Source organism: Heterodontus francisci, chromosome 47 (genome assembly GCF_036365525.1).
Source record: "Heterodontus francisci isolate sHetFra1 chromosome 47, sHetFra1.hap1, whole genome shotgun sequence".
NCBI lineage: Eukaryota > Metazoa > Chordata > Chondrichthyes > Heterodontiformes > Heterodontidae > Heterodontus > Heterodontus francisci.
Window position 1 is genome coordinate 13,320,544 of NC_090417.1, and position 26,150 is coordinate 13,346,693.

A 26,150-nucleotide genomic window follows, 5' to 3' on the forward strand; every position below is an offset into this window, starting at 1 on the left:
CTGTTGTGAATTGAAACAGTGCCTTAATAATTTCCCTGGTTGTTGGGCCTCCGATGAGACACATCCAACCTAAAATTCATGCAGCAAAATAGCTAGTTCACTCAAAGTCGCTGATCTTGACTATTTCACCAGTAATGATGCAATTGTTTCCAACTCCTGGCATTACATTTTTACATAGAGCTTGATTGCATCCATCTTGTGCTTGTCCAACCACATAATTGCCTTCAATCTTCACGACATGAACTATTATAAATAATTTGATATGGATCATCTCAAAAGGCTGTTGAGATTGAACAGAGCAAGAGCGTTCTTGTCAACCTGTTCCATGTTTGTTGTTCAATATTGGACTGACTTTTTTTTTTCCTGAAATATTACTTGATATTTCTCCCGAAAGCAGCGACTTGTGCAGGTTTATGGCTACATAGATTGATGGGTGACCTAGCCCTTAAAATGCCGAACTCTTGATTCTCACCGTTGCCCACCCTCATTCTGATGTGCTGTCTCCTGCACACAGCACGAAAAAATCAGCAAGACGAGAGGGTCAGTATCTTCAGAATACAAAAGAAGAATGATCTAAGATTATTCAAAACCAAGATGCCAAGGGTATTTGGTGCTGAAAGAATTCCATTTTGCAGGCTGGCTTATTTAGCTAATTTAATTGATGCAGTTTACAAGCAAGTGCCACCTCTTGACAAATACCATTTGAAGTCCTCTTTCTGAGGGCACTGACCATCCTTTAAAATGTCAACCTTGGCTCAGGAGCACTCCGAAGACTTGAGCACATAATCGAGGCTGACACTCCAGTGCAGTGCAGAGGGAACGTTAAACTGAGGCCCTGTCTGCCCCCTCATGTGGATCTAAAAGATTGCAGATCACCATTGGAAGAAAAAGCACTGTAAATCTCCCAGTATCCTGGACAGCATCGATCTCCTAAACAACACCTAAAACGAATGATCTGGACGTTTATTTCTTTTTTTTTTGTGGGAGCTGTCTCTCTGGAAGTTGGATGCCTCGGTTGTTATGTCACAGCAATAACGACACTTTTCATTGGCTGGAATACGATGTGGGACGTGCTGAAGTTGCAAAAGGTGCTACAGAAATGCAAGTCTTTCCTTCCTTCCAGAGACATCACTGTCAAGTCCAATTCATTCTTTGCCCATCAGCATGCTTTTGAGTAGAATTTGATCGACAGCTGGAATTCTGCCTGAGTCAGCCAAGTGTTAATTTGTCGTGTTCTTGCTATCACACCAGAGGTGGCAGCATGATGCAGGGATCAAACCTGCCATGCTGCTGAACTGCATGACTAATGTACAGTGACAACCAATTGAGCCATTTGGTTATGTTACTTTGAGGGAGAAGGGCAATTTTTTTCATGTTTGTACTAACAATACTGCCATTGAGTTTAATGTCACAGCTGTCTGCATTTCTGGTTCATTCTAAGCTTACAACAATTTTTCTGTGAGCATAAATTGGCTTTGTCTGAAAATCAAACTTAAATTTATACAGCAGTCAGAATTGCTTTGAAATAATCCATGTTTAGATTAGCTCCGCTTCTGAAATTTTGCTTTGCGAAAACCTTTTTCCCCCCTCGTTTAAATCCTGCAGTTTTAAAAAAGATTGTGCAAAATTTTACACATTTGCGATGTGGTCAGACATCTTAGTAATGTCAGAATAGAGCTCTGATGAAGTGACACTGGCATGTATCTACTTAATACTCTTAGGCCTCTGTTGAATTCCTGCCATCATTTTCTGTTATGTTCCTATGCTCACATTTTATAATGGAAAATGCCTCTGTAAACTCGTCACATTTATTGCAAGTAGTGCTGCTGGAATGAGGATGTACTAACATCATGAGCAGCTTGCTTTGTAAATTTGAATGGTTGGTACCTGTAATAACCATGCACAATTTTGATCGGAACTTAGAACTGTAAAATAAGGACTGAATTATTTCTGCAATACTTGGTCCAAATAGCCCCCACCATCACAACCCACTTAAGACTACACTTGGCCTTTACACCCCTTGAGCAGCTTGTAAGAAATTTATTCAGCCTTTCCCACTCTATTTTCCGCTGTCTTGTTTATCTCATGATGTTAACTCTTCGCTGCCTGATGTCAATTAATTTGTCTTGCCCTTCCAGGTGGTCATTCTAGAAACAACAGTGGGAGCTCTGAATCCAGTCTTCCCAACTTAGCTAGGTCTTTACTGCTTGTGGATCAACTGATAGACCTGTAGGATGGCCCAGCAAGCACGTTAAGTTCAGCAGTCCTCTGCATCAATTTTCAACTCCCTCTGGATTTTCCATGCAACCCATGACGAGGGTTTTACTTACTGAGGAACTGTGCTACATTTTCATTTTACTGTCTTACTGTTATGTCCTATCTAACCAGCATGTCCTTTCTGACATTTTTCCATATTTGAAATTGATTTATTTTTGGCGTTTTTCAGCAAAAATGCAATGAGGAAAAAAGGAAACTGTTTCACTTACTCGAGGATAGATTGTCACTTCGGGAAACTGCAGATTGCTATGGAATTGCTCATGTCAACAGTTTGTGTGATGGCTTTATATGCACAAGCAAAATTTGCTTATTTCTGGAAATGGTGCCACAAATGTTGAGGGCCTCTGACACCAGTTTATACACTTGTGGAGAATGTGACACTGGAGACGTACCGGTTTGCATTTCAAACACAGCTCTTTGCTTTGTCCCTTAATGCGGTAATGAGGGAATGAAACCTTCTGATAGTAAGAAACCATTTGAAATTATCATCACTTGAGACTTGGACCAAACCTTGTATTGCATTTAGGACATATTTTATTTTTGTGTGTGGGGGTGGAGAATGATTGACATCTATCTGACTGTTGTATTTTTGAAATGCAATCATGATAATCTGAGAAGGATAGTACTTATGGATAAAAACATAAGGATGTGGAGGACCGGAAGAGACCATTGTGATCTACCTACCGGTCCCAAAGTTTAATAACATATATGTTGCACTCAATCATACCGTGAATTCACTTTTTTTAATAAAAAAGGAACTAAAATGTACAAGACTGGGAAAGATCATTTGATCTCTTCACTGTCTTTTGCCTTTACAAGGCTGTATGTAGAAGTCACAAGTCAGATTAAGTGAGTTTGTTGGTTAGAGCAATGTGATTTGTCTGGTATCTATATTGGACTGGAAGTCTTGAGCAATATATGTTGAAAAGTCTAATCAGTGTTATAGTGAGGGTCTAATGTGCAATATACTGATTTCAATGCACAGTTCACAAAATCATTGACTTCATGAGCTTATTCAATTCCCCTCTCTCTCTCCTTTTTTCTCTTTCTCTCTCTCTCTTTCTCTCTCTCTCTTCTCTCTCTCTCTCTCTTTCTCTCTCTCTCTTTCTCTCTCTCTCTCTCTTTCTCTCTCTCTCTCTCTTTCTCTCTCTCTCTCTCTTTCTCTCTCTCTCTCTCTTTCTCTCTCTCTCTCTTTCTCTCTCTCTCTCTCTCTTTCTCTCTCTCTCTCTCTTTCTCTCTCTCTCTCTCTCTTTCTCTCTCACTCTCTTTCTCTCTCTCTCTTTCTCTCTCTCTCTTTCTCTCTCTCTCCTTTTTTCCCCCACCAATAAAATCTGTTGTATTCGGTTGTGATAGCAACCCCTGAAGTAAATTCTCCAAAAGTCAGTTATACCCATCCTTGCACCTTTGGAAAAGATTGCAGTCAGCATTTTAAAACACTGACTGTAATCTTTGAAGAAATGGAAATCTGTTCCACTTGAGGTTTGTGTTGTAGTTAAGAGCTGCCAAAATGCGATTTCACAATACAATTGTGGAGGTTGATATCTGCAGTGTAGTGTAACGTGGGATTTCTTTGGTTCCAAATCACTCTTCAACTGAGCCTATTTCTCGACATAAACTGGAATCTCATTCAGGGACAGAATTTTTGAACTTGTGTGCAGGAGTCGAGACTTTTAGATACTCTTCTGCCTTCTTCCTTTGCACTGTCTTGTCTCACAGCATGCAGTGCTTTGTCCCATGCATCAGGTAGTCGGAACCTGTGTCACAATACACAGCAATTGTGGCGTCTATAGTCCTCCCTTTTGTCAAGTGCAGATGAGATTTCTGGCCTCTAGTTTTAGTTTAGTTCAGAGATACAGCACTGAAACAGGCCCTTCGGCCCACCGAGTCTGTGCCGACCATCAACCACCCATTTATACTAACCCTACACTAATTCCATATTCCTACCACATTCCCACCTGTCCCTGTATTTTCCCTACCACCTACCTATACTAGGGACAATTACTAATGACCAATTTACCTATCAACCTGCAAGTCTTTGGCATGTGGGAGGAAACCGGAGCACCCGGAGGAAACCCACGCAGACACAGGGAGAACTTGGAAACTCCACACAGGCAGTACCCAGAATTGAACCCGGGTCACTGGAGCTGTGAGGCTGCGGTGCTAACTACTGCGCCGCCCTTCTGTTGAAGTAGGATTGATTGAAAGCCAACCAGAGGCCTGAAATCTAATCTGCATTTGATAAAAGGGAAGACTTTGGACGCCACAATTGCTGTGTGTTGTGACATGCAGGTTCGGACTATGTTATTGCGTGTTGTTGTCAATTAAGTGGCTCAAGATGAAGCATTGTCAGAAAATTAACACAGCTTCAATCATGTCGTTGAAGACTGACTGCATTACAACCTAAAATGCCTCCAAAGTGAAATGATTCACATGCATGCTCTGAGACCATTGTGTTGGAGTTGACTATCCTGCTGTGCGTCTTGATACACCGATAGAGTTTCGTCCCTCAGCAATGATGTGAGGGAGGAGGTGGTTCACTGTGAAAAGGCTTTCTCGTCCATGAGGACTTTGCTTGAAGTTGAGTCGGATGTCATTTTTCAAGCGGGGGTGAAAGTTAAATTTGATGCTAATCGATTAATTTTCTTGAATGGCTTTCCTTCTCAGTTCAGAGAACATGTGATGTCAGGGTGGTGAATACAAATTCAATCGTAGCTTTCAAAAGGGAATAGGAGAATTACTTGAAGGAGAAAAAAATGTCAGCGTTATGAGCAAAGAACAGGGAAGTGGGGCTAACTGCATTGCTCTTTGAAAGAGCTGGCACAGATTCAATGGACCAAATGACCACCTCCTGTGCTGTACAATTTTATGATTCAAGTGTGTTTTGGTGAGTATTTTGTGAGCTAATGTGCTACATGAGTTAGCCCAATGACTCCCTTCAGAATTGGCAACCACAAGAGAACAGAGAGGCCAGATTCCCACATTTCATGAGCTTCTGCAATCTGGATCTGGCTTGGACTAACGACTGCTGAAGAGCTTTAAGTATTCTGTGTTGATTGTAGTTTCCCAGTTAGCTAAAAGTAGACTTTTCTTGAGATGCACTGTTGCCCAGCTCCAATTGTGTCATCTTGCAGGGTTCAAGTCAAAGCCAAACAAAATGAAAATTAGCAAGTAACAAGAGGAGTCGGGCAGGACATATTTTCCCTAAGAGTAACAAACTTTTGTATAAGTTGACCAAGACTACCAAAGGGGACAGCATCCAAGGGTTGAAGCACCTCTCTACATAGAAAAATTACAAGCACGATTTTGGCAGCTGGGAGTGAAACTGATCAAAGAAGAGTCACTGGGCCTTGTCTTGTTCACACAATATTCTGTATGTCCTTTCACCTATTTGTGTCCTTTGACCCTGTTGTAGCTGCTCAGACTCACCATCCAGGTTCAGACGTCGAAAAGGAGACATGGGAGTATTGGAATTCTGACCAAGTCTTGTGTGTCTGGGAGATCTCACTGTTGTACGAATTGTGCTGATGCAGCCACAGAGCTGAATTGACACTTGAAATGAAAGGGAGATGGTCAGTAGTTGGCTCAGTTTGGGGGTGTTCTCTAAATAATGCTACATCCAGTTATATCATGACCATGGAGTCATAGAATTATACAGCACAGAAACAGACCCTTTGGTCCACCATGTCCATGCCGGCCATCAAGCACCTATCTATTCTCATACCATTTTCCAGCTCTTGGCCCGGAAGCTCGTATGCTATGATGTTTCAAGTGCTCATCTAAATACTTTTTAAATGTTGTGAGGCTTCCTGCCTCTCCCACCCCTTCAGGCAGTGTGTTCCAGATTCCAACCACCCTCTGGGTGAAAAATGATCTATTTACACTTATCATTAAAAAATGGAAAAACTTGCACATTCTTCAATCCACAAATTAGCAATAAGAATCTGATGTCATGAGGGCATTTTGCCTCATTTAGTTAATATAAATCTTTGATTCTAATTATAGACGAATGGAATTGCAGATTGCATTCCCAAAACACTGTTTAGAATTCCAGAATCTGATGTGATAAGGTGGAATTGGTCACTGTAAACCAGTGGCCTCGACTGTTTTTAGCATAAATGGTTTGCCAACTAATTTTGCACTTCAAATAGGACTACTTCAAAAAGTATGATCTGTATTCTTAGTCCAATTAATGACTCCTCATTCTAACCAAATTTAACTTGAAGCAGAAACCTGATCCCTTCTGAGCTGACATTTCTGTGCAAGAAATGACTGATGAGCTGGACCTGAGCATATGCAGGAAATTCATGAATAAAAATGTCAATGATGAAGCCATTTTCCATTTGTCAGGATGACATATTCGCAGTTGATTCTTGGTTTGGAATATAGCATAATGGAAAGTGACTTGATGAAGTTGAATTTGGTGCTCCGTTTATGAATGTGTTTTCTTAGAGTCATTAGTCATGGTAAAGTTATGAGAGGGTGGTTGACTGTTGAACGGAAAGGTTCTGCTGGTTGGTACGTTTAAATCTTGTTTAAATGCAGCATCATGAGCGAGACTGGAAGGATTGGTGAGTTTGTTTTAGCTTTCTTCATTCTCTCTGACGAGCACTTTGTTGTCTTAGAGGCAGTGGTTTGAAATTAAGAGATTGACGATGGCCAAAAGCTCCAAGAGATGTGTCTCACTGCACTTGTGTCTAGGTTAATCTGGGAAATGATTTTGCTGTCTCCTAAAGCAAAGAAATAGAGGAACGTCTGACAATCATATTGCAATCCTTACTGAATACAGGTGGGGCACCAGAAGATTGGAGGTCTGCTAACAATTACAGGCCGGTCAGTCGAACCTCAATAGTGGGCAAAATATTGGAATCTCTTCTGTGAAACAAGATAAACTGTCACTTAGAAAGACAATGATAAATCAAGGCTGGTCAGCAGGGATTTGTTAAGCGAAGGTCGTGTCTGACTAAATGGATTGAATTTTTTGAAGAAGTAACGAGGAGGATTGATGAGGGTAGTTGATTTTAGCAAGGCTTGAGACAATGTTCAACATGGCAGACTTGTTAACAAATAAAAGCCCAAGGGATCGAGGGGAATGCAGAAAGGTGGATACAAAATTGTCTCTGTAGCAGGAAACAAAGGGTGTTTTTGTGCTTGGAAGGCTGTTTCCAGTGGGGTTTTGCACGGCTCAATCCTGGGTCCCCTGCTTTTTGTGGTATGTATTAATGATTCGGATGTATTAATAGGGGGAGTGATTAATAAGTTTGCAGACACACTCAAAAGTTTGCCACGGGGTTGATCACAAGGAGGATAGCTGTGGACTGCAGCAAGATATCGATGGATTAGTCAGGTGGGCAGAAAAGTGGCAAATGGAATTTAACCCAGAGATGTATGAGGTGATGCATTTGGGGAAGGCAAACAAAGCAACGGAATATACAATTAGTGGGAGAATATGGAGAGGTGAAGAGGAAGTGAGGGGCCTTGGAGTGAATGTCCACCGATCCGTTAAGGTTGCAGGACAGGTCGATTAATGTGGTTAAGGAGGCGTGTGGAATCCTTTTCTTTCTTAGCCCGAGCATAACTCATTGGTTAGGCCACAACTTGAGTACTGTGTGCAGTTCTGGTCACCTTATAACAGAAAGGATGTAATTGCACTCGAGAGGAGATTTACCAGGATGTTGCTAGGACTGGAAAAATGCAGCTATGAGGAAAGATTGGATAGGCTGGGGTTGTTCTCGTTGGATTAGAGAAGGCTGACGGGAGATCTGATAGAAATGTACAAAATTTTGAAGGGCCTGGATAGAGTGGATGTGAAGAGCCTATTTACCTTAGCAGAGGGGTCAGTGACGAGGGGGCATAGATTTCAAGTGATTGGTAGAAGGATTAGAGGGGAGATGAGGAAAAACAAATTCAATCAGAGGGTAGGGGATTCTGGAACTCTCTGCCTGAAAGGGTGGTAGAGGCAAAAAACCTCAGCTCATGTAAAAGATGCCTGGATGGGCACCTGAAGTGCCGTAGCCTGCAAGGTTACGGACCTAATGCTGCAAAGTGAGATTAGGCTGGATGGCTTTTTTTTTTTGGCCGGCGCAGACACGATGGGCCAAGTGGCCTCTTTTTCTGTGCTGTAAACATTCTATGATTCTAGAGAGGAGATTTTGCATTAACCTCCTGTGAAAACCAGAACAGTTCCCTTTTCTCCCCCGAGTGTTTCTGCTGAGAGTGTTTGATTTTTATAAAAAAACATCATCACAAAAACCAGGATAAATCATGAGATCATTGACTATTAATCCCATTATTTCATAAGCATAGGTCTTCTGCTTTCCATTAAACTGACTGAGAAATAAAATATCGAGCTGTGGACTGAGCAGGGTGTGGCTGTATCACTGCCAAGTCTCATTGATGCTTCCTCGATCGATGTGTTAATGGGGCTGTATTTGATCATGTGCGAATCTGTATTCTCCCCCCCCACCCCCCCGCAGACTATACTAATGGATACATCAGGAGTGCAAATGTCCAATTCTTTTGGTGTTAATCTCCTTATCAGTATACACGTTTTGCTGTGGTCACTGTTTAGTATTACATGACAATCATGGCAGCTGCTTTTGAAAATGCGGAAGAAACTTTAATTGTTGCAAGAATTCCATTCTGAGTTATGAATGTTTCCTCTAACTAACAAGTGAAAATCATGTGTCAGTTGGTGAAAGTCGTTGTTTTCTGCCAGTTACCACGTTTCCCATATTCTGGTAAATTAGAAAAGATTTAGTTTATTTTTTTGTGGAATTCAAGTAACTTGTTTCTTCCAGCTGTTATTCGTCCCATTTCTATCTGGTTCAGACCCCCGTGAATAATCATAATAATTGTCATTTCATGGGATATTGTTGAATCAATAAGAAGTGCACTCTGAATCATGCATGCTATTGGGCTCATGCCTATGATGTACTTATGTTGCCATGGTTGGGCAAAATTGCCCACAGTATTTGTTTCAACTGAGAAACCTAGCTGAAGGGTCAATGCCCAAAGCACAGAGCACTGAAAAGAGCCATGAAGAAGTAGTGATTGGATATGCCAGATCAAGTTGGTAAGATGGGGAGATGACTCCACTAATACTCGAGATCCTCTTGTTACTGAGGATGGTGTGTTGTTAATGCAGCTTAAGATCAACTTCTCCATCAAGCCTGCTCCACACATGATGCCACAAGCATCCGGCAAAGACCCTCTTGCTCCACCTTCCATTGTTTCTGACCCCCTCAGTCGTGGACCATGTGTTAGTATTCTGGTTATGTCAGCTTTTATCTGATGCAGCCTCTGCCCCAGTGATCTGTCGGAGGCGTGCAAAGTGTCAGAACGTACCCTGCCAGCTGACATGTTCTGCTCGCTGACGACGTATTGCAGAAGCTGACTAGTCTCTGTGGAATTTAAGAAAAGCTTATTCCAAGTTGTGCATAGATTAAATGCAAGTTCTCTGGTCCTTCTCAAGCTGTCAGATTGGAATAATCTGTCATAAGGCATAGAATCCAGCCATTGTCTTTGTTTATAAAGCTCTGTTAGGTTGCCTCGAAGTCGATGCTGCTCAACAGTAAATAGGCCCAGTTCAAAGCCCATCTGTGCAACTAAGGTTCTTTATGTTTGGAATCATTCTCCGAGCTCTCTGAACTTTTCCAAGGCCACCCACCATGTGAAGGGATTAAAATTGGGCACAGTACTCCAGATACAGTCTCGACAGCTATCAGAGTGGTGTCCTTTTTTGTTTCGAACTGAATGGTTCCATTAATCCACCCCATACGCTGTTTGCTTTGGCAGTGACTTCTCTGCACTGGTGTTGAACTTTCACTGATCTGCGCACAATAACACCTCAATAATTTTCTCTCTCAACCACTTTTAGTATCATTCCCTATAAAGATAGCTATATTCTGAGTTGGTCCTCCCAACCTGCAAAATACGACAGTTGTCTCGGCTAAATGCCATTTACTATTGTATTGCCTGTTAGCCTGGTACATGTAAATCTATTGGCATTAGGTTGCGCCCCTCGACTGTCTTCAATCTCGTTCACATTCATAGTATAATCAGCAATCTTGCTCACGGTACTCCCAATGCCACTACTCCCAATGAATAAAAATGAACAGTGGTGGGCTGAGGACTGATCCCTGAGGACTGACCACGACGAACAGGCTGATCAACGACAACTTTTTTTAATTGGAACTAATTCCCAATCCAGTGCATCAAGATACCACTGATAACACAAGATTACAATTTTTGAAGTTACTTAGTATGAGGTACTTTATCAAAAGCTTTCTTCCAAGTCTCGTTCAACAATGTCTACCGGATTTCCCTCAGCCAGTCATCCAGTTAATTCTTCAAAAGACTCGATGAACCACCTTTTCTGGGAGTCATGTGCTCTATCTCTCATGGCCCCTTTTCTTTGCCAGTGATGATCAAGGGCATTTCTTGGGTGAACCTGTTGGATCCTGTAGTGTAATGCTATTGGTATAGAGAGTCGGGGGGTGATGAAGCCAATCTCTACTTCCTGATGTTCTCATCTAAAATAAATGTGATTAAGACCAACAGTCCAGGTGCTGTCGCCTTATCACAAAACAATTGCCAGTGTCTCGGTGCCGTACGCCACATGCAGTGCACGTTAATCAAGATGGGTGTATTATCTAAAAAGGGTGGATCGATGGTGTGTGTACGATAGGTGTACTCTCCTTGAACGCTATTTGCATCATTTTGGAATGTGAGCCAAATTTAATATGGAGTAACCTGTCTACAATATGTCTGACTTCCCTTCCCATTATGCTTTTTTTTTGTCTGTTAGACTTCCATAGTTACATTTGTGCGCACAGCACTTAATTCCCTCATCCTCACTTTCCCCTCCTCCCCAACCGCCGCCTTACTGAGGGGTGACGTAGAGAGATGCCCAAGTCTCTCAGTACCAGGTGTGAATGAATTTTCATCATTACCAGATATGCAATAAAACAATCAAAAATTGTCAAGACTATGCAGCATTTATTTTTCCAGTCATGAATTCTGTCTTATCTTTGACTGTTGCAAACAGTTTCAAATTAATTTTGGCAACCGTGGTTTCTTCATGTCACAACTGCAAGATTTTATTTTGGCCTGTCATAATGTAATTAACAGATAAAATTGACGTGGATAGAAAACAAAATGTAGTCTCAACTATACGGTCAAAATTGGGCGTTACCAGGGGCAGTATTCTTCAGTTTACTGAAATGTTGTGCCGGTTGTATGATTTGAACCATGCTTTGTGAATGAGTTGGCTGGGGGGGTGTTGGTATGTGTTCGTCAAGTGCATGAAAATTACTTGCCTGGCTTTGTGCTTAATGGTGGTCTTGTAAGGCAGCAATTTTAACGTCCATTTTCCCTCTTGACGCATCAAATGATGTTCCCTCGTCAAATCCAACCAGCAGTAGTTGCACAGAAGGATGTGGAGCACTGCTGCAAACTTTGCATGCAGGCCCATGGAATGGCAGTCTTGCATAGTGGATGGAAGTATTCGTGATTGATGACCAGGGCTGAACTTCCAAGATGATGTGGCTGTTTTGACTTGTATTGTTGTGGAGCAATGCAATACTGCATTGGCCAAGTTGCTGCCCTGAGGGGACACGGGTGTCTTGCCCCTGGCTTCAGTATGCAGCAGCCAAAGCAGGGCGACCAGCTCAAATTGCCAGTCGGCCGCTGCCCCTCCACACCAGGTGTAATTTGATGGTCAAGTTCACATTGGCCTTTGGTGCACGCCAGTGCTGACACTTTTTCTCCTGCGTGCAACGTATTGCTTTTCATCATCTGCCTTACTAAGCTGCAGGGCCCAGGCTGAAACGGGAGTGGGATTTTTCGTTGGAATCTCAGTGCTGCCCATCTGCTGGTGTCAACAGATGCTGCTGGGCTCCTGGTGGCTGCCACAAAAACAACCCACCACAAAAAAAAAAATGGCAAGAGGTGGGTCTTAAAATATAAATAGTGCTGAAAAATGGTGTAATTATTTTTTGAGAGTTGGAATGACTTCTGACATCAACCTTTCCCATCACATGCAATTTCCGAAAGTATGAGTTTCTAATGTAACAGTATTCAGACAGCTTCAGTCGAAAGCTGTTAGTGTACCTCCTATTTTCATGCTGGTTCAGCATCCAAGCTTAAGCCATTTGCCGCCAATATGTATTGACTTGTTTTAATAATTAATGAAATTTCCTGCAGTGATTTTATTGACATTCCTTCCAATGCTGCACTCAGCTGCATTCTGCTTGTTCTTGTTAATGTCTTTATTGTTGTGACCTGGAGTCTCATCTTTGTAATCTGCTTTTACTTCCTTGTTTGTTTTGCTTCCAACATAACTAACTTTGTTTTTCTCACTCCATCAATTGAAATAATGTACATTTGAACTGCCTGTAAAAATGCCTTCTTTCCAATCTGAAGTTTTATTGCAGGTTCATGTGTTGCAAAGCTCTGCAACTTCTGCTACTGTAGTTTCAAAGCATTGTGGGTTAGCAAGTAGATCTCTTGAAGGTCAGTCTTATTTCCCTTTGCTTTTATATTCATATCAATAAGATTATACTGTTGTGAGTTGTAGTTATTCCAGCTGCAGTATTGTATTTTCTAGTGTAATGTGATGTCTGTTTGTATGTGCGCTTTTCAAAGCCAAAACCAAGGGAGCTGCTCTGGTTTTAAAAAGATGATCATTGGATATTATTTAAAGTAAAGGGTCTGTTATGATGAGTGCAAGAAGCAAACTCTACATGGTTTTGCAACAAAATGAGGACAGCAGTTGTGTAACTCTCCTTTGGGAGACTTTGATTTGCTTTAACTTTGCTGTGTGATTTCAAAGCTCCAGTATATCTCTCTTTCTCTCTGGCTTGTACAGACTGTGTGTCAATGACATGTTTTATTTCTGTTTTTCTACATGGCCGCTGCTTCTGTATTCTCCAAAACAGGCTTTTAGAACGCACCCTGTTTGTTTGGTTTCTCTTTCTCCACTAAGGTTGTGTTCCCGGTTCAACGCTTTGTAAATGTGTAAGTGAGCACCCGTCATGTGGCACTGGCAGCTGACACCCTGTTTTGCATTAAATGCATTTCCAGAGGTGCAACTGCAAGACATGCGACCTCCCTCCCCTGCCCCCAAAACCATCGTGGCCTGCTTGCCAAATATCAGTTTGTTGTAAAAAAAAACCTGCTCAAAGAGAGATGCCCCAGCCTCTATTCTCTGCAGTCACAATACTGAGTGACATGCTTGTATGCATTAAATGGTGCGGGAGAGTGTATGTTTGAAGCATTACTGAGCAGAGTTAAGCTGCAAATCAAAGCAGAATATTTTTGTACAGATTCTAATGACGGAAGGGGATCTTGCCGATGACTACGTTGTATCTATACTTTACATTGTAATGTATCCAAGTGATCATTTTCCCAATAAATAATGTTTTGATGCATATATCTTAAAATAATTTTTGTATGGTGTTTGAATCTCCTTTCCTGATTATCGCCACCCCAACCACTACTCGCTGCTGCCAGTCTCTGTTGTTGAGCCCACGGCTCTTTGTCCAAAGTGTTCAACTTGTGGGACAAGCCGGACTCAATGCAGGTACGGTCGGCATGTGGTTATCAACTTCTCAGCCAACTCTGTAGCTCTCCTCCTCCCCATCTTGCAGGTTCCCTGTCGATTGTTAGGAATCCCCCATCTCCTCTCGTCCAAATGAGAGACTTGCATATCAGTGCAAACAGACACATCAAAAGTTGGGCAGAGAGGCTCTTGTTTTGTTTGAAGATCTTTCACCCCAAGACTTTTTGAAAGTAGGAATCGATTCCTGGGAATGATGGAAGTATAAATATTTGGGCTTCAGATAGTGAGAATACAACTTGAATTGTTGGAACACACAGCACAAAAGAAACATTTTTATTAAATCTTATCAATGTTGACTTGGGGATCACTGACTGAACTGGTGGAACGTTAGATGTGGGCAGAGGAGGGGGCCAGAGGAGCGTTCAGGTTGCCTATCCTCAGCACTGGAATCCAGCGGAGATTAATAAATGAAAAATTGTAAATGAGTCCACTTCCAAAAAAAAATGAAGGAATGTATTTTCAGATCTTGCTGTCATAACCCTATGAGGGAATTCAGGGTACAACTGGGATTGTGAAAGGGAAAATTGTCATGAAAATGCTTCCTGTGGGGGGAGGAGAAAAATGAAGCTAAAGGTGCATTAATCTGTTTCTAAACTGTACTAAACTCGACCTGAGATTTTCTGTAAATGCAACAGGAAGTTGGCAGAAATGGCATTTTAAAGCATAATGGTACTTCTGCTCAGGTAAGATCTTTTTTGAGTGCATTTCTGGAACCTTCTGACTGTCAAAAATTGATCCCATTTGCAATACGGTAGATTGACGATTCAGAATCCTGTAAAACTTCTTAATTTTGTGACATTTGTCATGAGCTTTTAGCCAAATTCCTTGCTGTTAATATCTGTTGTTGATGCGGTGCATCAGGATTTGGTGAGATTTATTTTTAAAAGTCATGATGTGGATTAAGTTTGAAATCTTGAATATGAAGGGTTTTAAGCTGAGACTGCACAACACCAGTAATACTTCTGGATGTAAGATATATTCCAAAATGAATTATTCATGAAGTGGATAGAACTTCACAGAGTGATGGACTCCATGTATCTTGTCCCAAAACTCCTCGTGTGCCTTTCCGTCATGTTGAGCATGATTCTGCATGTTTCCGAAACTGGCTGTCAGTCTGTATAATGTTGAAACCATTTCCACTTCTGTCGTCTCACAAAGCCTCGAATGTATTTCCAGAATTCAAATAAGAAAGGAATAAAATTATGTCCGATTGGAGAGCAGTTTTCTGTTGACCTGGTTCGTGCCTTTGGTTATCAAATACATGTAAAGTTAAGAGGTGCAGGACTCGTAAGACAAGATGATTTTCCTTGAATAAAAAATGCTTAGTATAATAATTCTGAGATTATTAAAATTCCCCACAGCTGACATCATTTAGTGGTAAAAGAACATTCCGAGCATTGTTTTCAGCATCTGCTGGTATTAACCTGATGCAGTTAAAACAGCAAGTGCTGGAAGCCCTCAGCAGGTCCCAGAACATTGGACAGAATAAAAGGCAGACTGTTCTTTCAAGTGTCAACCCTCCGTCTGAACTTTGTTCAGGGTCTGTGTGTGAAAGGTTAGCCTGATTTTTTTTTTCCCCTCAGATGTTGGGCTTGCTCTGTGCTTCCAGCATCTTCTGCTTCAGATTTTGAGCAGTAGCTTTCCTGTTCGTCTGAAATTGGCTGAGTTGCCTCCTGGGGGACAGTTTGTCCAGAATTACCTCTTCGCAGCTAGAACACATGGCCTGCAGATTTGCTGAATCCAAACGTCTCTCATGAAAGCCTTTTTCAGATTGCAGTTACCCTGGACAGCAGTGGTGCTGGATTCGGGGAAGCACAGAATTTTTCCAACATTGCCATTTGCTATCTGTTGTATAAGGCACCATCCTTGCAAACTCTGCCCGTTGATAAGTCCAATCCGTGCATGATGTTGAATTGATAGTTTTCCATTCCTGTTTAAAACCCATTCCACCCAGTTACCTCAGCAGCTGCTGCAAAAAGATTGTCATTCAGTGGGAAAATGGCAACAAGTCCTTCTGTCCCAACTATTTCAAATGAACTTGGAAAAAGATGACTGGTTTTGGGCGTGTCGAGCAGCATCTGCAAGGAGCTGCAGCTGCGGATCTGTCTGGCTCATGATGCAAGCATTTCCATCCATTTAAATGACTGGAAATGGAAGAAAATTGCCTTCCTCCTGGCAAGTTCACAATTTCTTGAGGGCTTGGCTGCAGAGATTGCCTCTAACTTTGCTTGTTTGCAAAAAGTATGAGCTATATTTGCTTGCCTGACCAGCAGAGCCACTGCTTTTATCCTGACTGAATCAGACATATCCTGTTTTTATTAAAAAGGGGATCATGTTCCATAAAACAGCAACCGACTGATCAGTTGACTGTATAAGTTTACCTTGTACCACACACCCAGTACAATTGCATTTTTTCTAAACGTGCTACAGTGAACCCAGTGTGAGAAGTTAATTTTTCAGTCAGTGTGCTGATGCCTCCAGTTAATGTTAACTTTTTAACCAACAAAGATTCTTAAAAACCTCACCCAATGACTTCAATGAAAACTTAAACTCATTCAAAACCTACCCACTTGAACAGTTAAAACTGGGCACATCAAATCCTCACACCGAGTATGGTTCCAGGAAATAGGATCCGCAGAGGCAGGTGGTGAGTGTCATCCACAGAACCATACATTAATTGGTGAAAGACCACAATTATTCGATAGATTTATTTAGTATTCCAAGTACTTAAGCCCTCTTCTGCTGATTAATTGTGGCCTTTCGACTCTTAAAGACTGCACAACAGTTTTCTGGAAGAGTGTGGGTGAGTTTTGGCACGAAGCACATCGAAAACTAGGATCTCACTGCTCATTCAATGGGTCCAGGATCCCCATTCAGGGCCTCTCTTATTGTTCAATGGAACTTGAAGCTTCTCTGGTCTTTGATTAGCTTTAGAATCCCTTCTGGGGTTTTCCTGGCCACTCAATGACCCAAGAATCCATGTAAAAACATTTTGTTTGCAAAATGGTTGATGATCACTTTTTAATTAGCTCGGGAGTTCCTGGAATCATTGCATCTGATCAGTCCTGCACCTTTTGCACTTGACACACGCTCTTCAACTGAGTGAGGTTGCTGAGAAACTTCTTCTCGGTACTATACATGGTGTCTATGTAGCCCTGAAATCCCAGTTTCTGATTAGGGCTGGGCTGTGCTTCTCAGTTACTGTCCCTGGGATCAGAAGTTTCCTGAGTGCTTCCCCTTCGATATTGTTCTGCATACTTAATAAAGCAAGGAAGAGACATGGGCTGGCAAGTGTTTCAAGGTGCAAGTGCAGGTGGCTTCCTGTTTGAAGAACTTGATGGAACACTGCTGCAGCACTGAGACGTTGCCCAGTGTTTCCGGGTGGGTGCAGTGCAGAAGTGGAAAAGGGCAGAGCTGCGTATGCAGATAAAGCTTCATGGGAAGGGTTTTTTCAGAGCCTTTTAAAAACTGATTTGAGGTGGGAACAGCTGATGTAGCAGGGGTAAAGGAGAAACACCAAACTGCCAAAGTAGAGTGCAGTATACTATTGTAGTCTTCAGAAACCCACCGTGTGCTGCTTCCTTCAAATGCAGTCCAGCCTTTGGCTGTCTTGCTTGCTCCCTTTGTCTGTCTGTCTGTCTCTCTCTCTGTCTACCCACAAATCAGTGAGGGTATTGTATGTACTGAAGTAACCTTTGGGTGCCCAAGTCGAAAGAATTTTCAATGCCCTTTCTCCAGTTGGCTTTCATGATTATTTGAACCACAGTGCATATGAAGAAACTCCAGCACAGACCAACTTCTCACTTCTCCGTTAAAGTACTGTTATAGCAGTGATTATTAACCACGGTTTCTGTATCTCCTGAACAACTTCCTGTGGAGGGCATTTCACTGGATTATGCGAAGGACTCACTGGGTCCGATGTGCTTGGTGGTGTACTGACAGCAGCCAGTTTGCTACAGCCAGGCTCTGCAGTCTTTGGGAAATCAGACTTTTTTCATGCTTTTCTCTATAAGCACTCCTCTATTGAATCAATACTGATCTGATTGTGTTCAGGGGGCGCAGCACTGCTGCCAGAGAGAACTAACCCAGCTCTTGTTGTGTTCCAGGTTTCCCAACAGATGCAGCTGGCTATCCCGTGGAGCAATTCCTGCCGAGTACACCTGCTGGCCCTGAGACTGGCGGATCTAAGGAGCCTGATGCCTTGACCATCAACTGGCCTGGCCAAGTCCGTCCTTGCAGCTCCAGCTCTGTGCACAGCAGTGACGAAGATTGCATCGAAGATGGCAGCGACCTCTTGGACAGCAGTGGTCACAGACCTCTCCTGATGGATTCGGAAGAGGATGAGGATGTCGCAAAAGCCCAGAATTCAGTGTGTCGTCTGGCAGAAGCAGTGGAAGGACAGGCCAACTTGCTGGAACCTCCGGCCAAGGTCCATGCAGAAACAAATGAAGAAACCAATACGGAGGCGGATGTCTTTTCCGCCGCACCCTTCTGGAATGTGAGGAGCACTGAAACTGTGCAGGGTGCTGCCGATGTTTTTACCAAGGCTCCTTTTAAAGCAAAAATCAGTGCGACTAGACATCAAACCGAGGAAATGGATGTCTTCACAAGGGCACCGTTTTCTAAAAAGAAAACGCTAGCAACTTTAGATGAGACAGTTTCGTACTCACTCGTCACCAAAGCCAATGAAGAAATGACTGAGCAGCCACAGTTTGCGGGCATTGCCCAGGACACCCGTCAGATTGGTCAGAATAGGTTCCCTGCTTTTCAAGACCCATGTGTGGGATCGTCTGGGGGAGTCCAACTTGTTACAGCAGCTTTCAAAGCCACCAGCCACCAAGGGTCCAATGACACGGCGTCTAACCGAGAAACAGACCCCTTGAAAAATTCCAGTGACCTTGAAAACCACCAAATGCATGCTCCCGGCCCTTTGCTAGCTCAGGAAGCGCTGCTGGCGGTTGTGAGCCCTCAGCCGTTCCGCCCTCAGGCATTATCCAAATATTCCCGTCACTACAAAGAGGAGGAGCGGCAGAATCAGCCACCCACTGCCCCCAAAGTCACTCCAGATAAAATGCAGGGAGTGCGAGGAGCCGACAGCCCTGCCTCTCTGCACGTGAGGACTTTGCAAGTGCATGGAGCTGACCCATTTGCTGCAGCTCCCTTTCCCACAAAATCCCGGAATCAGAAACCTTAAAGTGTGGCCGGGACTTGGGGGAAGCATCGGTACAAATTGCAGTATCTCACTTTAAGACACGGCCGGTTAAGGACAATACACCTTTTTCCTCGCCAGCTCAACAGGATTGTATCAAACCTGTTAAATTGTCAAATCTCAGGCCATGGTATTGTGCAAATAACCTTGTATTTCTCTCGGGCATTCAGGTCTGAATGAGGCCCAGTCTGACAGAATGGCCACCTTCTCAACCTGGCCAAGGCTGCCAAGGATTGTTGAGTTGCAAGCCAATTCCAGATGATATGTATGAGGGAATCCACAGACGCATGGCTCAGTCTTGTCTGGGCCCACAAATGCAATGGAAGGGAAGAGGATGTGATGTGTCACCCTTGCAGTTGAGCTGGACATCTCCCAGGCTTTTCAACAGAGGCCTGTGCTGAGACCAACCTCAAGTTCCATTCTGCACTGGACCTCGCCTCAAACTGGTTGTGAAAGTTAGATACTGGGGTGACCAAAAATCCACCAGAAAAGTGTTTCACATTGCACAGTATTCAATAATTCTATTGATTGCCTCCTTATGGATGTGATTTTTTTTTTAAAAAACTACATTGTGTAAATATAAAACACAACCATGCAACCAAATTTTATGAAACTGCCTAATTGTAAATTGAAGGAAAAATGCTATTTAACAGTGCCTTTGAAACGACACTGGTTTATTTTCAGAGAATGCATTGAATTGGGATACTGCAAGCTTCTGGACATTCATAGTGATACAATCCTGCTGCTGTTCTGACGGTGCTTACCTCCAAAAGTGTGGAGTGTGCTTTCGAGTGACACTGTGTGCAGTGTGACCCTGTTGTATTGCACAGTGAACACAAGATCAAAGTGGTGCAATCATAGTGCTTACCCCATGGTTTCAGAGAATGCTGTTGAGGCTAACGCAGCCCGGAGTGTGACTAAAAGTCAGCTGATGCCTTCATCTGAGTGACTCGACTGAAGCTCTGATGCTTAAATTAAACAAAAATTACACTGAGGAGGTCTGAATTAATTCATTTGCACCATAAGTTTTTATGACAGTTAAGATGACCAAGATTTACCAGAATAGGTATGTGTTGAGAAAATTGATTTTAGCGGATATAGTACGTGACCACTCCGTTTAAATTTTCAGTGAACAATACTCGAGGCAAAAACATTTTGAATTGCAAACCAATCACAGTCATGAACCTACGTTTGAAAGTTGGATCGAGTTTCCATTCGAGGTTATTTTGCAGGGCTTCCTGAAGTCTGGTGCAAGTCAAACCATCCTGCCTTGCAACCAAAGCCAACAGCTTGTACCTGGACACTGGTTCTGGAGAAGTGATACTTACCAAGTTGGGTCTTGAAATGCGTTGAGACTGACAGGAGAAGGGGCTGAACGTGTTCATAGAAGCCGAGAAAAACATGCACATTCTAGGCCGGTTCGAAAACAGGAGGGAGTGAGTGAGGCATGCATGCCCATTGACCTGGAAAAATGACTTTTTTCAAATGCTGCAAAAGAAATTCTGAAGACAGCGCCATAGTGAATTGGTAATAATTGTTCCAATGCTGCTAAAAGAATTTGCCAAGTAAGCTGAGAGCACATTCATACTTTGCATTCCCAAATTGTTAAAATCAGTCATCGAGAATTCAATTAATTTGTTAATGTTCCAAGTCCTGAAGATCCTGGTTTTTAAAAAAAAAAGTACAAGTTTCTTGATTTCTCTTTGGCTTGCTTTCTCCAGGCACTGGAGATGGCTACGATTAGCCAGGTGCTCCTCACTTTCATAAAATCAGGACTATGAAATCTGTGCAGTCATTTTCAAGAAGCTGTTGAATTGTCATATTGGTTTAAAAATCCCACAAAACTTAGATCACCAATCATCAGTCCAGTAAATGTGGAGTGATTTCCATGTCAAAAGTCACAGCTCTCTCTGTCGGTGGGAGGAGAGGCCTTTTCGCAGTCAAGTGGATCGGTAATGCAGCTGCCTTTCAAGCCTGGTGGTGGTGAGGCTGGCTGAAGAGGGCTTTAATTCCACCAGGGTTGACAAACGAAAATGTCACTGTGCAAACTTTGAAGTTAAACCGGGCAAGAAAGAAAGGTGAAGGTAATTGCAAGTTGCTAAACACTCAACCAGTGAGGAAAACTGTGTCCCATGTGTTCCGTATCACACAGGATAACTTGGACTTGGCGTCTTGAGGAAATTCTATGGAATGTTAGCACTCATCCCTGTGTTGAGATGAAAATTGTGTTTCTGTTGAATTGTCACAGTTCTTATGTTGAGAGTGAAGTGTCAATGACCAGTGTCTCACTTCTCCCCACCTAGCCCTCTTCAACTGGTACCTGAAGGACAGGCACCTTGTGTGGAACTCCTCTGATCATAAATTTCTGCTTTCATTTGATGAATGAGGCCTTGTCTGGGTTTTGTTGGAATACGATAAAATGGCCTTCAACTTATTACAAGAGAACTGCAGCCTTTTGGCAAACGATGAGCAAGAAAATCATCCAATGTTTTCCTGAAAAAACCTGAACGGTCACAAAATGTGAAAGCAGAACACCAGTAAGCAGTGAAGTAAGAAAAATCAAAACAAACAGTAAATGCTGGTAATGCCCAGTAGCTAAGTCAGCATCTGTAAGGAACATTGCGACATGACCAGGCCATTCAGCCCTTCGAGCTTGTTCTGACATTTCACTGATAGCTGATCTGTGTCTTCACTTAAACTACCTGCCTTAGATAGATTTTTGTTATTTAACGATCAGAAATTGACCCCCAGACTCAGCATCTTTCTTGAGAGTTTTCCAGATTTCCATTCCTTATATTTAGGTGAGGAAGTGCTTTATGACATCACCCTTGAATGCCCGAGTTCTAAATTTCAAGTTATGCCCTTTATGCTGGACTGTCCCACCAAAGGCAATAGTTTCTCTCAATCTACCCCATTAACTCCTATTTTAATAATCTCCATTTGATCACACCTTGATCTGCGAGACTCCATAGTTTGCAAGCCTCATCAATGCAGCCTGTCCGAATAATTTAAACCCTTTTAGATCTTGCACGGCCTGCTCCTGTTTCTCTGTGCCCTCCCGATGCTGACAGACCTAATGGGGGGTTTTTTTTCCCTGCCTTTTCTGTTTTTATTGCAGCTTACTATGATGGAGAAGACACAAGTTCTGAAGTTTACAATGTGTGCCTCCATTGATCAAATAGAGGCTACACACCAAAAGTGTCTCAACCTCTTCACTATTTACAGATAACTGACTCCTCTGCTGTGTCTTCCCAACATTTGCAGTTTCCTCTTTTTTAATTTATCGTAACTGGTTATCAGTCGGCACAGACACTGCCTCGCAAGAAGTCACAAACTTCTCACAGGCTGCTTATCAGCAGCGAAAAGCAGAAGAAGCAGATAGGAGGGACAAGTCGGGCTTTCAGTCCATGTACAGACCCACTTTATAACACTGACCATCATGCTACTATCCAGCACAGTATGTTTATTCTGAGAATAAGCTTTTTTTGTTTCTGTGTTGCTTTTAGCAGTTTGTTCCACATTTTTCAATTTTAATGAAACTGAAAAAATATTTGTGTTTTGTGGAAGCTCGAATTGTATTTGCCTGAAGGTCCAAGACTCCAGAGCTTCGAGCAAATGTTGCACTAAAACACTTTGCATTTACAGTGAGTTCTGTGTGTCCCACTCGTGGCACATTTCCCCATTATTGGTTTGCTTTAAGTCTGTTCACAGAAACCTTTCAACAAACGTGTTCTGTTATGCAGGGAAAAAAATTGCAAACAGAGCTAAGACAAAAATAGTGAAGTCAAGTCTATATTTTTTAGATGTATGAAATGTTATTACTCTGTAAATCCAAAAACTCCTCTGTTTGCCTGTTGTATTTTCAGTGGACAGTTTCATGAATTTTGAATGCTTAGCTAGACCTTGTATAAACAACCTGTTCTGGTGATGGCCGTTGGTAGGAATGTGGCACAAATGCTGCCCAAAATTTTAAATGCAGGTACATAATGGAGCCTTGCTCCATTTTTCTAATAGGTTCAGTGAGCTAGTTTGCTGATAAGTGTGGGAAGGAGCCTTGCTTTTATCTGCAGGAGGTAGCATTGAGAAGCACTGTCTTGCTCTGCTTGTTGAAGGCTCATTTTAAAAAATACACTTTCTCAAAGGGAGAAATGATCGGATTGGGTTGTCCTCATTCTGATGAAATCTCTTTGGAAAGCTTTGACCAGAGCAAGTGCAGTGTTATTGGCAGCTTGGAATTGACTCTTTGTAGTATAATCATAACTGAGAACTGCTGAAATTGAAGAACGAACTGTGGGGGGAAAAAAAAAGAAATTTACTGAATGCTCTCTTTGTCTGGCTGATCTGTTTAAACCAATAGGTACATAACCATGAAAAAATGTGAGATCCTCCCACACCCTAAAACATGCTCCAAAATTCTGGCATTGCTTAATTCGGTTCCAAGTTTCCAGGAAGATTGTCCTCTTGTATTCTTCCCCCACTTCTGAGACACCAGCTTTCCTCCCCACATCAATTACCTCACTGTTAACCAGACTATACCCTGGAAATTATGCTGGATTATTATCGCACAGACTGTTAAGCATTCATATAACATTCTTCTATTTTTCTGGAGCTGTTTAATCCATTTGGAAGCAAGTCAAGCATCCAATTTAGTTGACAAGTGAATTTAGTGTGAATGTATTAAACATTTGGGTAATTTTGAGGGGTCCATGTTAAATGTTGGTGATATGTGCAAAAAGATAGGATGATGAAGTAATTGCTGTGAGCAAAACTTCAAATTGATTCCATTCATGGACTGCATTCTCTTGTGACAACAGTGAAAGAAACCAAGCATTTTTTCCCCCATGGTTTAATGTGAGCTCATGGTTTCTTAGCTCTATGGATTCATTTTTTGAAAAGCCCATTATTTACACTGGCAGCAGGGAGTTTCCATTACCATCTCCATTCTCAGTGCATTTTTTACTGACCCTGCAGGTGCATCATGAAGGCGTTGTATTTTATTGCAATAGACTTGCAGTGCTTTCGCGACAAGAACCAAGTATTGTTTACACTTCTTGTTCAGCTCCCACTTCCTGATCCCAAGCTGTGCCTGAGGGAATGATTTGGTGGGTATTGGCAGCTTTTTGACCGATGTGAGCGGTGGGACGTTCAGCGGGGTCTGAAGTCACAGATACCACCACCTCCAAACACCATTGTCACCTGAGCTCAATTCCAAGCTTTCCACAAGGTGTCACTGGGGACGGCGGAACAAGAGCAGAAAGCCTGGCTTTTCCCATCTGAGGGCAACCTTAGCTCCACAGTCACTGCCAAAGCCCCAAGTAGCAAATTCAGCGTCGACTGAGCGGGGAGACCATCTCATCGATATGTCTCCATACAATACCAAGTAGTGCCTAACAATAATGAAAAAATGAATACAGGAGAGAAGAATTGGGGTGGATAATTTGTGATAACTAATTATGACAGGATGGTGTGCAGTGGTGAAACAAGTCAGATTTTTGTTCGTTTTGATTCTTATATCCTGATGACAGGTTGTCGGGTAAAGACATTTTCCTTTTCACTTTTCATGCTTCCTGACGGATGACCCGAATGCTGTTCGACAATGGATTCCGTTAATGTCATCTACCGAGCAATCATGCATTGGCGAAGTTACCCAAAGAAAACCCTGGTTGGAGTCTAAAAGCTGAATATCATTTTTGTATTTCTGTATCTGAACTGGGTTTTAAATGTATATATTTTTTTGTCATGGTTGTTAGTGTGCTTCTGAAAGAGGTGATTGAATTCTTTCCACTGTATTTCATTTTGATCAATAGTACTGTACATTTAGCTTCTCATGAAGGAATGATAAAATTAATTCTCGGTATTTAATTGGTCTTGCTGAGAATAACGCGTGGCGTTTTACTTAGCTGTTTGCAGTGGAAAAGTATTCCTTTCAATGGCTGCTAAAATGAACATATGTCTAGTCTGAGAGTCTTGTACAAATGCGTATCCTGACTGCTATTTTATGCATGACGATAGCTAGCTTAGCTCATTTGATATCACGACTGCCTTTAAATCAGAAGATTGTGCTTTGACATCTCGTTCCAGGACATGAGCAAATCATCTCATTTGCCAGACGAATGCAGTAATGAGGGAGTGCTGCCTATTTCCATGCCTTCGCTGAGATGTTGAACTAAGGTGGAGGGTGCTCCTTTCTTTGGCTGAGGCATGGATCAAAACTTCCTTGAGAAAATTTCAAGAGCAGGGTGTTGTGGTTAACATTGCACCTTCAGTTTTCCCCACCCACCGCAAACACCAAAATGATTAACTGGCTGTGGGATCTTCCGGTGTGGAAATGTGATTGCAGTTCAAAGTAATTGTATGAGATACACTTGGGGATGTTTTGTGAGAGGTGAGGAAGTACTGTACAAATGCATGTGGGTTGTTTCCCGTGTGTAACCTGGAAACTTTTACAATAAAGCACCTGTACTTTCCCCTACTTAATTTAGTTTAAGTGTTGATCTTGTTTTTTCTTTCTTTGCTACTGATCAATTAAAACACCATCCTCATCTGAACTGTCCCATGGTGGAATTGGAACTTCCCAAAATTTGGCATTCTTATTGGCTTCGTATAAATGTCTAAATGTTGTGCCATGCCGTGGAGGTGGTCTCCCCAAGGGCAGGTCCTCTTGTTCTTTTCCCACCCAGTCGAGATGGGCATGACGAACGAAGTTGGTGTAATGAGGTGGTTTCCCGATGCCTTCGTCAGACAAGAAAAAGAATTAACCCAATGCTGTTGATGTTGTTCTGAACCATACGCGAGCCATGGAGCCAACTGAGCTACCTTGTTTCCCCTCCTCATGGTTGCAGGTACATCTCACTGTACCAGTTGCTGATTTGTTCTAATGGTCTGGGAAATCTCAGCATCTCGCAAAGGGGGTGGTGTAAATTTGAGATAAAGAGGGAATATGGGAAATAGTCGGTTACGCCCCATCAGGGGCGAGAGAAACAGTAAAAGTTTCAGGTTTTAGAATGACAGAAAGTCATGTTGGTGCGAGCTGATAAATGTCTA

The 26,150-nt window shown here is 42.3% G+C and overlaps 1 protein-coding gene across 4 annotated transcripts in view; it reads left to right on the forward strand.

Annotated features, from left to right (window-relative positions):
* The window catches only part of LOC137357047 (AP2-associated protein kinase 1-like), a 100,639-nt gene extending 75,046 nt beyond the window's left edge, over positions 1–25,593 (forward strand). For all 4 annotated transcript variants that reach the window (XM_068023007.1, XM_068023009.1, XM_068023011.1 and 1 more), the window contains one exon: positions 18,004–25,593. In XM_068023007.1, the coding sequence (XP_067879108.1) occupies positions 18,004–19,091 (1,088 nt within the window). In that variant the 3' untranslated portion in view covers positions 19,092–25,593. The remainder of the gene's footprint in view (positions 1–18,003) is intronic.
* The last annotated feature ends 557 nt before the right edge of the window (positions 25,594–26,150 follow it).